The 12461-nt window shown below is 35.7% G+C and overlaps 1 protein-coding gene across 2 annotated transcripts in view; it reads left to right on the forward strand.

Annotated features, from left to right (window-relative positions):
• Positions 1-12461, forward strand: part of LOC131678247 (tubulin monoglutamylase TTLL4-like) — an 84785-nt gene that overhangs the window by 31344 nt on the left and 40980 nt on the right. The window contains exon 1 of one of the 2 annotated variants that reach the window (XM_058958246.1): positions 268-758. The exons of the other annotated variant lie outside the window; for it this stretch is intronic. Coding sequence (XP_058814229.1) covers positions 720-758 — 39 coding nt within the window. The 5' untranslated portion in view covers positions 268-719. Of the gene's footprint in view, positions 1-267; positions 759-12461 lie in introns of those variants that run through there. 2 annotated transcript variants of the gene reach the window in all.

Genomic DNA, 12461 nt, shown 5'->3' on the forward strand with positions numbered 1-12461 from the left:
CGGTATGCAAAAAGACCAATGAAGCCAAAGAAACAGACGAAGAATCGTTTGGTTCTTGCTGAAATGGAAGAGAGGTTTACAAACGGTTTGTTCGTGTTACTGTTTATGGACGATCCGTGAGCTAAGGGGCGAAAATCGCGAAAGCTTTTACCATCGCAACCCAACCGCGCGCACTCTGAGAAAAAAAACCGTAACGGCGGCGGTTGTGTGAAGCGGAAAACAGAAATTTACGATTAAAACAAAAATTTGAATAGTCGGTTCCGTTCAGTCAAGTGGTGACTTGCGAGCGGTGAGAACGCGCTGAACCGTCAAGTTTCTAAGTTGAGTTGTTGGAAAGCGCTTCGGAAAAGATGTGATGTGAGCGATAGTGACTGACTGTAATTCGCACTACTGGTGGCAAAGTTTAGCCAAGAAAGAGTTACCTGTGTGTGAGAGACTGGAAAACGTGACTCTGAGATTATTTTGTTTTATTCTGTAACCTATGACGGTTCTGCCAGTGAACCGCTCGAAACAAGTTCACGTGAAATCACCGTCAAGTGCGATTTATTGGAACGGTTTGTGCAACTGACGCCGAAATCTACAGTGACTGTGAAGTGTTGGAATAAATTGCCGTACTTGTTATTTTTAGTGCCGAACTTTCAACTTTATTGAGGCTATTAACTGCTAGAACGTGGTCTTGATAAACAGTGAAGAGAGCCATTTGGAAACGGTGTTCAACGATGGCGTGTCACGCGAATATTTCGTGTGTTTGTACCTATGTAAGCGAAATTGCATTTTTATTAATTTATTTATTAGTATCACAGTATACTGCTATGGCAGTGAATTGTTGCTTTTAGGTCGAAATGATGATGCTACAAAAATCAACGAGAAAAGAAGTAATTGTTAACACCATTTGTTTAATTTCCATGAAAATCGATCAACAGTACAGTGAATAAGATGATTGATTTTCAAGAAATTAAAAAACAACGTTGACAATCACGTAAATTTTTTTGTAACTTTCTCAGTTTAACCTTAATTACGAAACTTGTACTGAAGAATTACAAATGTTTCCTATTTTGAAAAGTAAAAATGACGTTCAGTCTATTTTAGCTAAACAATGTTTATGAAGTTGATATCACAACTAAATTTTTATATTATAAATAATTGAGTGTCACATTTATTTGTATTTTATTTATTTTTCCGTGTTTTTATTCTGTTTCGACAAGACACATTGCGGTAGCTTGAAGGTGCCAATTTTCGAATCAGTATTTTTGTAATTCTTTAAACTGAAGGATTACTGTTGAAGTTATTTCAAGACTAGTTTAAAAATTTTATATGCTAACGGTCTTTTTCTTCACCGACGCATATCTTTTAAATCAGGTTAAAAACACTACTTAATACTAGGGATACAGTTCTATACAAAGAGCGATCATGTTATAGTTTTGTTCCCTGATAGGAACAATTGGTTGGTGTTAAGACAGTCCGGATTAAGTCGCAAAAATATAAAAAAAATGAGAAAATGATTGCACTGGATAAATAATTTCTTTGACTAGTCGAGTACTTTTGCCGGATTTGAAATATGTTATAATAAACAGAATTATGGCAAAAATTAATTTCGAATTATAGCGTAAAGGACTTTAAACTCGTTTTTCTCAAAATCAATACAATGTCACTTAGTCCGTTCGGACTTAACATCGACCAATTCAATACATATATACAAGGAAGATTAATATAACTTTCGGGTTGATTTGATTTGAATCTATTAAACAAGTTTAATGTTTTATTGTGACTAAAGATGGTCATTAAGCCCAAATAAGCAAGAGAGATACGTATTTTATCCACCTAAGATTGATATTGGACGTTTCCTTTTCCAATAAAAAGATTATATCTTTTGATAAAATTCATAAAACTGATAAAACTGAGATCATCAATTCTGATGTTTTTTAAAGACGTCGTGTTATCTGCCAATTTCATCTTCTGATATCTGAAATTTACACCAGATTTTGCAATATTGGTTCTATCAATATTGATGACTATTTAAGGATTCCATAATAAAGCAGCAGATCATAAAACGTAACAATCTTCGCTTCGAGCGATTACTTTACAGTTGCGTTCGGTTAACGAATCTTCCTATTTTCCACTGTCAGTTAGACTATTTTGACTCAAGATCAATTATTCAAAAGGGCGTATGAGTTCTGGCATGCACCACTCTCAAAGAAATATTGTTCTGGAACCATATTTTGAACAGATACGAGCCTTTGGCGATTCTACGTTGAAAACGTTCACAGATACCGCTAGAAGTAAAGTGTTGTTAATTTCATTTTGTTCTGCAATAGTGGATATATTTTCTGTAAACTTTGGTAAGGAAATAACTTAAACAACACATAAGTTTTTATTGAAATCTACGACTCAATTGCGAGTGAAAAAAAAACAAACCGCATAACTTTTCAAATTCATGAGCTGAATCATTGGTGTCGCATGACTAAGTTTAGTTTTACCGCAATTTGCCAATAGGGGATAAAACTTTTTCGCGCAAAAATATGCACTGAAAAAAGAGAAATTTTTTAAGATGTCGAATATTCATGTTCTCGAAATCAAAATTACAAAAAAACTTCTTTTTCAAAAATACAGGCCAGATTCGATTATCCGTAGGGTGCAGAAACATTTCGCTTCAGATAATCGAATCAAAACAAATGTTTTTAATATTCTTCATGAAATATAACAGTATCTAAGGTACGTACATCAATGTTTGACTTGTGGAACTTTTTTTCTGGTCAAACCGTTTTAATAAGTGAAACGAATATCGATCATATTATATTCTATAAATTGATAGTGAGACATGTAAGACAAATAAGTTATATAACCAACTTATTTTATTTTAATTGTGTTCCAATTAAATTGTGTTAAATGATGATGACGTCGAGAAGAATCTGCAATTAATATTGTTATATTATGTTCACATGAATAACGATTTATACATAATATATATTCACATGAATAAGCGCTGAGTGTCGTTTTTACTGCAAGTAATGTGAAATACATTCTGCAATTTGTTTATGTCGCATTACATTTTGTTTTGTAGAAGTTGTGGGTGATTTCGATTTTTGCAAGTAATAAGTATGTTTTTATAATTTTAAAGTATTTCTGTTATTTACGGTTAGTTTTAATCTATTACATGAATGATAATATTTATCGATAGTGCACGATCTAAACTTGAGAGATACAAAAACACCTCCCAGGTCCGTGAACGATAAAACACATACCCGCCCATCTCTAGTAGTGAACTAAAATCAGACACCAGACGATAATAAAAACTCTTGGCATCTAGCGGAAAAATCAAACGGATCAAATGTGTTGTATTGCATCTGTGGATGTGTGTGAACTCTCGGCGATTTTCAAAAAATTTCTTCCGTAAATTGTAGCTTGCATTAATTGCAATCGATTCAATGACTGTGATTACAATCCAGCATAAAGTTCACAAGGGTTTATCGCAGATGTCTGGACCGACCTACACAAACTTAGGTTCAAATGACATATGTAATATCTCCATAAACTGGCGTTACATTTATTCGGGTTTATTTAGTGGAATGGGGTTGATGAGTGCGACCCCATACGAAATTCTTCAACTAAACCGACACCATCAAACAAATAAAAAAAATATTAAAATGTATATCAAATTCTTTGGATTCGCTTGCCTTTGACCATAGTCGCACAGGATTTTAATAAAATTATTCTGTTAACCGGTCACCAACGTTAGAACGAAATTGCTTGAATCGATCATCTACGAATATATTTTGTTTCAAACAAAGGTTTACATTTTACATTTTTTGTGCGGTATTTTTACGGTCTGCAAAAAAAAATTCAAAGTTTTCAATTACGCGAATTTTGAAATTTATATCTGTATCGAATCAGTTGAGTCGTTTTAGCTTTTGCTGGATTATCCATCGAAGCTATGGTTTAAATCAGTCAAGCAAGAACCTGTTCACATTTTCGCGAAAAAACCACTACAAATCTTTCTGATATTTTACATCCAGACACTTGAACTTTATGGATGTGCACAATGGAAAAATAATTTTCTTCTTCATTTAATGACTTTCGTTGATATATAATTATATACATTTAGTCGACCAATGTAGCTGTCGACTTTTCGTACAATAAATTGAGAAGTAACAAAGTCACAGAGCATAATTAACGTTTCTAAGAGTAGAATGCAGCCACAGCCAGTTGTTTGCTGGGTCTAACCTGAGTGTATTACATACCTTCACCTTTCTGAGTGGGTGACCACTCTAGTAAAGATATATTTTAATATAGAGGGTTAAGCTGAGAGAGACAAAGCAGAAGTATTACTGAAATTGAAAATAATATTTCTAAAAATAGTTTTTGTAACATCACATACATACACATATTTGGAATAAAAATGGCTGAAAAATCTGTAAAAATACTATTTGTTCTATTACTATTATTCTGTATTGTTGGTATCCCTGGTTTCAAGTTCGATTATACAAACGTGCATTCCACGCGAACCTTATTCGGTCACTTCGGGAAACCTTCAGTCCTAGCAGCCTAGGCATCTACCATCAGTTGGACCATTCTCGTATTTATACACGCAACGTTTCATATAAGCTAGCACACGTGACAAACAAGCGCCCACGCGTTCAAATGCGGTATCATACAATCGCTCGAACAATTCGCGATCGTCCACGCATACCTACGCGTGCGATTTCGCGAACATAAAATAAATTTAATAAAACACGTCCGCAAACGCAAAAATACAAACTATCACGCGATCATCAAGGTTTCACGCCCCCACATCTAAACCACACACTCAATATCACATTCAGAATCACAGCCCGACTGTGGGTTCGGCCTTAGGTAGTGTTTTTAAGTGGGTAACTTTTCCCGTCTCGTCTGCAAATGTAGTGAGCGATTCTGACAGGGAGCCCTGCTGAGAAGAATTGCTCAACAGCTTCAGTCGGACGACTCTAAAAAAACAAGTTTTAAGGGAGACATTCTATGGAAAGACTCGAAAATGATCATACTTTGAAAAAAAAATTGAACAAGCGAACAATGCGACTGCAAAATGGTCATTTGTGTTTATTAAGATGCATATCTGCACATTACTTTTGAATATATTAAAAATTTTCAAAATTGCGTGTGTAACAGCCATCATCTGGAGGCCCTCCGTTAAATTATTTATGAGGTAATCACACCTACAGCCCAGACCAACTATCTGAAACACTTGAATATTTTTTCTTTTTATAGGTAAGGGTTGTGTTGCGTGCTTAAACTCGCAACTGTTATTAAACATTGAAATTCGACAACAATTCTATGTATAAAATCCAGATTATTACCCGTTTTTGTTGTTATTAGCGACTGAAAAATTCTTTAAACAGTAAGTTTTTACTGATACAGTGAAAACCCGTTTTTATATGCCTCTTGTTGAGTTTTAGGCTAATAATACGGGGGCATTGACAAAATCGGGACATATATTTTCCTTTCTTTTTAATAAACCAAAGCTCTTAAAATATTCTTATTTAGTCCCTAGCCTCATGACCCTTTCTGATTATATAGTTTAAATTTCACTGACAGCGCAAATTTTAAAAAAAAAAATTCTTATTTTTGCATATTTATGATATCTAAGATAAGAAAAATATGAAAGGATTTACTCGAATTCAACTTGGATCGTCTGCTAGAGCCCATCAAATTACCAACTATCATTTTTCATATGGGGCTGACAAAATCGGGTCAAAAAGCTGATAAAATCGAGGGTAGACAAAATCGGTAGCTGATACAATCGGGTCTTCACTGTATCATAATTTTAAGTACGTGCGGTAAAGTTAATCTAAAAAATTAAGGTAGGTTGAGCTTTATTCGTGCAGCTTTTCGTTCGTCATCGTAATTACCGACTGAAAAAAGTGGTTTCGAAAAAACGATCGACGTCACTGCACGAGAAGCGCGGCACAACCTCCGTAGTTATTCTCAGTACGATTTTCAAACTTCAGGACTATATTTTTGGATAGAGTAGCTATCGATTAAAGAAAACATAATCGATTTTTTAAAAGTTGTAAATCTAGTGAAAAATAGTGGCAAATCCGTATATGCACCAGAAATAAGATGAGTGTAAAATTGTTTTTATATTAATACAGGGTGTCTCAGAATATGTGTCATCTTTGTTTTACTTTTAATTTTTCAGTTTATACCCTTTTACGGAAAAATCAAATCATTTTCGAAAATATAATTTTCCCAACTCAATGCTGAAAAACCTATTTTAATCCACCTAGCGGTGCAATTGTGCCTTTCTCAATCATGAATCATGAGAATGTGTGCGTTGTTTATATTCATTAAAAACTTTTAAATGCATATATTACATTTTATTATTATACATCACATGACAATTATATACAGGAAAATAAATCATTATTCGAGTTCTAAAATTTTGAAAAAGAAAAAACAGCCACGGTAATATTGAACTGAAAAAAGGTGCGAAATCAGCAAAGTCCCAAAAAGTCGATTTTTATAAAAAAAATTTTTTTCGAGATAACATAAAATCTCGACGTTTCATGTATTTTAAAGATGTTTTGCATCAAAAATACGAATTCGATTTCTGAAATTTCATGGGGTCCCCCCTTTGAAAAAATTTTTGAGTTCTGGTTTATATGGGAATTTCATATGTGACCGGACGATTTAGTCTATATTTCCGGAACCATATAAGCGATCCGTACGAAATTTTATAGACATCTATGGGGATATTATAGCTATCATTTGGGACTAAGTTTGTGAAAATCGGCCCAATCATTTCAGGGAAACTGATGTGAGTTCGTAAATTTTGAAAGATGGCCGCTTTTCCCGGGCACTTCCGGAACCGTCTATGGTGGTCAATGTAGTCAACGAAAGTTTGTTTGGCTGTCGGTGACCTAGAACTGCAAAGTTAAGTTATTTGAGAGACATTTTAGCGAAATTTTTACCTTTTTTGCTTCCATCGGAGTATCGATTTGAATCACAATTTGCTATGTGATCGCACGCCACAACCCGTAACTCCGGAACCGGAAGTCGGTTGGGGATAAAATTTAATAGCCATTTACGGGGACGCAATACCTTTCATTTGAGGTCAAGTTTAGTCGAATCGGTCTAGCCATCTCCGAGAAACCGATGTGACTGTTACTCTGAATTTGGATACTTCCGCCGGGGCTTCCGGAACCGATGATGGTGGCCAATGTGACCAAAGAGACTTTGAATGGCTGTTAATGACCTAGTACTACAAATCGAAGCAGTTGTGGTCACATTTTGGAAAAATTTTCACCATTATACATTCATTGCAGAATTTCTTAAAATCGACGTTTTCTGCGTGATCGTACTCATCACCCTGTAATTCCGGAACCGGAAGTCGGATCCTGTAGAAATTCAATAGCAGCCTATGGGAACGTTGCACCTTTCATTTGGGACTAAGTTTGTAAAAATCGGTTCATCCATCTCTGAGAAAAGTGAGTGAGATTGTGTTCGCGTACACACACACAGACGCACATACACACACACATACATACACACACACACATACATACACACACACAGACATTTGCCGAACTCGACGAACTGAATCGAATGGTATATGTCACTCGGCCCTCCGGGCCTCCGTTAAAAAGTCGGTTTTCAGAGCAATTGCAATACCTTTCTATTGAGAAAGGCAAAAAGGTAGAATTTCTTTTACGTTCATTTGTCACCTTTTTTAGACCATACATATACGGGAACACAAATTCCTTATCAAAACGAATTAAACAATTAGAAGTGCTTTGTCTTGCGCACTTTTAATCGGTTCAATTATATAAATATAAATATACATAAAAATTGTACACTATAACGGTGCTACACGGGCAGTAAGGACAATTATGTCGATAAAGCGAGTTTGGGAGATAAACGTGCGTGCCAGCAGCGACGATTTTAAAAATAGGTTACGTAAGGTAATGTAAGTTGTCTAGCATGTATCTTTTGAATGATAGATAAATGGTTCATAAATCTCGCTGCCAAACGATATTGCCCAGAAATAGACTAGTGGGATTAACGATACCTACATAGAACATTGGTTCCATATGGTATGTGTGTATCTCAGGATTTCTTGATTTCGCCAGTTTGGTTCGGAATCGACATCTTGTTTGGTGGATATATCTTCCAAAATTAGAGTGTCTCACGGGTTTAATTTCACGCTGTGTAGAATACTCAGTTTGAGTTTTTATCAAAAAAGGTATTGGCAAGTATGGTGGATGCACCCTGAATCCTTTTGGGTAATGTTTTCAACTCGAGCCCAGCATTATTCGCGTTGAGAATCCAGTTTCACTGTCAAAGAAGAGCCCGTCTGTCGCATGGAATATGGCACTAATTCACATTTAAAAAATATTGACCATTGTGACGTTAGTCTCTGGGCATATTAACCGATTTTTACTGTTTCAAGTTGGGATGGAATTAGTTATTTCGAACGCTTATTGCTTCGAAGCCTTGTTATAATCAATAATGAATTGTCCAAATCGTCGACAATAAAAAGATGCGGGAGTTTATCTTGATACGTAAATAATATGATCTTAGGTAACTGGGGTTTGGGGTTCTGTTGTTCCGAGTTCTGCATGCATAAGTGATTCAATACCTGTTGTTCTTCTTTTTAGCGTTTTAGTGACATTGTTGCATCATAAAAAACAATGTAGCGTGCAACTTTGCATACAATTTTTTCCATTTACCAGGATTTTTTAAATTGTATATATGTGGAAAACTATTTGTGAAAGCTCATCAACGTTTTGAATTCACCCTAGATCCTTTTGGAACTGTTCCGCCTGCTTAATTTTTTCGCTTATTGCAAATTCGAGGTGTCCAACGCGAAACCAGTACTCGATAACTGCTAACTAACAATAATCATTGCACTATCATACCCATCAATGAAAAGTACAAATTTCCTCGATTTCCACAGCGAATAAAAAAATACCTCTATACAATGGATCCGACATTATGACGGGTAGGCCAAGGAACCACAGGAAGAGCGCTAGAATTAGATCAAGGGTGTGGTATATTGTACAACCACCCGGTTTCACCAGACAAATGTGACAACCGAACACAGCCACTGGGGGTGCGCTGTGTGGAACTGGAAAACCAAGCCCTGCCCTGTGAATGTCGAAGACCTTTAAAACGGTTCATTCACACTTCCATTTTCGATAGCATTGATGGTCGGAATATGAGGCTTTGGCAATTGGTTTGCTGCCGATACAAAAAATGGGCTTTGGCAGTAGCAGTCATCGCCATGCTATTATTCTCCTAGGAGAATGAACGTAGCATTTTTGAATCGACGAAAAAGGATATCTTGAGGTTTTGATGAGCGGTGTATGGGCGTTTCCCAAGTGTTGTGTGCTTTATCGGTTAGTCACAAGAACGACCAACTCTAATCTTTTATTGGTGCCCGAATAAAAAGTTCAATGAATATTTACAGATTCAGCAACGGAACGGATTTTCGTGTGGTTGGGAGAAGTCTACCAAATATAGTAAATATGACTCCTACTATTTATCTTTAACAAAACAATCAATGTTAAGTTTAAAAACAGCTATTAATCAATTTACATCTGTCTATTCACCAGTGTATAGTCGATGTTTAAAAAATTACCAATTTTCATAGGTATATTTGCTCCACTACAGATGCAGGAGAACTCAACTTCGATGATAAATTAATTATAATTATTTCGGGAATTAATTTTGATTTACACTCAAACAAATAGCTCGTATTTTTTGTGATTTTTTTATCACGATTTCGTAGCAACGAATAGCAAATCTTAAATTCGATAAATCATTAACAATTTCAGGCTCTTGTAATCACATGTTTTTCATATATCCCATAAGTACTGTAACAAAAATGAAACAACCTATTGATTCAACACTTAGTCTATTAATATAATTTTAACATATTGGGTATGAAGCGATTGCATTTTCGTTCATGGATTATTGAGATTTGTCAAAGTAACAACGGTTGCGCCTTGTGCTTCCAAATCAACAAACAACACCACCAACAAAGAAGTAAACGCCGGAAAGACGGAAACACAGTAACAACCCATATAAACAAGAAACAAAGAAGATCATTCGGCCGTGAACAAAGTATGAGAGAAGGCGGACTAACTGAGCCACAAGTTGCAGTGGACAGCACTAAAAATATTTCACCTCCGAAAAAAATAATCTTCACAAGCAACTTCAAATTGTGTTCACAGGACTAAATGCACAGTAACAGTAGATGATTTTTTTTGTATCGTAAAACATACTGTAAAAACCCTCGGTTCAATCAAGCCAACACATTAAGCCGTGTCAAATGAACAAATATAATGTAAAATCATGCAAAAGTTCATCTGACAGGTTGCAAACATTCTCTGGAAGTAAATACTTTTGCCGTAACATTTTTCGGTAATGCATTGCTGAGTCTATTGACCCACTTTAGCTGCACTATTTATTTGAAACCACATCTACGTTTGGGAATTGTACGGCCGGAAATTGCTAACTTCGCACACCGGAGTCAACGAACTGTAGTTAACTGTAGCTGGTTTCACTTTTTGCTGCATTGTTGTACCACAATATGTAGCGGGAACGTTCTACATTCCAAGTGATTGACGGAACGGTGATAGGTAGGTTCTGTATGAACTGCAAGCCAGTTACAAGTGGATTTCGGCTAGGTCCCATTATGTTTTTGTTTTCGACTGACAGCTAAAATTATTCTTCCGAAAACAGGCAAACAGAAAAAGCAACACTCGAGGCTCCGAAGGTGCAGAGCGAGCGATTCGTCGTTCGCTATTAATAGTGCTGTTTGACAAATTCAATCTTTTAAAATAGCTTGACAGTTCATTTATACCACTTTCGTTTTTTCATAATGAATCATTTGTTTATTAGTTCACAAATTGAACGGGTAGTACTTCCCTCTATTCAACACCCTTCGTTCCTTTTGTGATCGTTGAAAGACCTAACAACAAAAACACTGTCGACTGCTGTTGCTAACTTGACTGGTAAACAAAATGAGCTTCTAATCATGCACCTCATAGCGTCTCTAATGAATAACTGAAGCGGAAACAGTGTCTTGCTTTGGGCTGACAGGTGTATAAATAATAGAGAAAACCATTTCTGATGATAACTCATTCCGCCGGTTGTTGGGTGTTTCAAAAAATCAAATCAAAATTAATTTGACCATCTCGGTTATTGACCTCGTTTGAATTTTAACAACTGTTAAATAACTTCTAGAAAATCAGAACATCCGATTCAGTTCTTTTACCTATTTTTGAGTTGAGGCCTGATGGATGATTTCACCCCTTTGAGTTTTTTTTTATTTCATTTGAAGTGCAATTTTTGTGCACACGAGATTTTAAATTGTGATAATTTTATACAAAGCTTGCTTTAAATCGCGTTTGCTTGTTTGGTTTAAAAATCCATCCTAATATATTTGTAGTGTGGGTATCAACCTTGAAGGTGGCATTGTCATATTAGTTATTAGTTTTGTAAGATTTACCGTACACCTATAAGCGACTTATTGGATTTTCGTTAGCGAACTACTGCTTTCAAGCCTTCGGACAATATGCTAAGCAAAAGGATTGTTCGGTGTATTGTCATAATGCAGACAAAGACAGTGGTGAATGAGTCCTAGTTTCGCATTCCCTACAGGTTAGCAGTGAATATATGTTGACCTTCAAGCTACGGCGAAGCCATAGCTATGCAGCCACGCGCGCGTTCGGAATTTATGAGGGATGTCCCCGTTCCACCTGGTTTGAATTTTTTTCCGAGCAGTGAAATCTTTCCATTACGACTAATAAGTTGATTTGATGTACACTACATGGTTTTTGCTATAATATCAGCACATTAAATGAACGTATACTCAACTTTATCTTGTGAATCAATTGTATCGAAAGGTTCTTAAAATATGTTACGTCAGAATGCGGTTGTATCAAATTAGTCGGTTCATTTCCAATCTCAGTTGTATACTTTCCCTATTATTATATGAAGTTTGCCAACAGTCGAGCCTTCTTTATTGAGAAATACCAAAATAACTATTGAAAGAATAAATGTCTAATGCACCGATCGTATAGCTAGAGTGTCAGCCTTTTGGGGCTTCGCTCGATCTTGTTTTGCATGTTCGTGTTGGTAATCACATTAGCATCTGTAGGAGAATTGGTCGGTGTTAAGTTAGACCGGACTAAGTCACATTGTATTGATTTCGAGAAAAACGAATTTAAAGTTTGAATCGCAGCATCCTTTACGTTATAATTCGAGATTAATTTTTGCCATAATTCTTGCTAATTATAACATATTTCAAATCTGGTAAGTGTCGAATGTAGCTGAAGAAATTCTTTATCCAACGCTATCATTATCTCATTTTTTGAGGTTTTGCGACTTAGTCCGGTCTGACTTAACACCGACCAATTGTGCCTAAGACGGACACCTTAAATTTTGGAACCTTTTTCCAGTTGTTTCAAACTATTTTTATT

Source organism: Topomyia yanbarensis, chromosome 2 (assembly GCF_030247195.1).
Source record: "Topomyia yanbarensis strain Yona2022 chromosome 2, ASM3024719v1, whole genome shotgun sequence".
In the NCBI taxonomy this organism is placed as follows: Eukaryota; Metazoa; Arthropoda; class Insecta; order Diptera; family Culicidae; genus Topomyia; species Topomyia yanbarensis.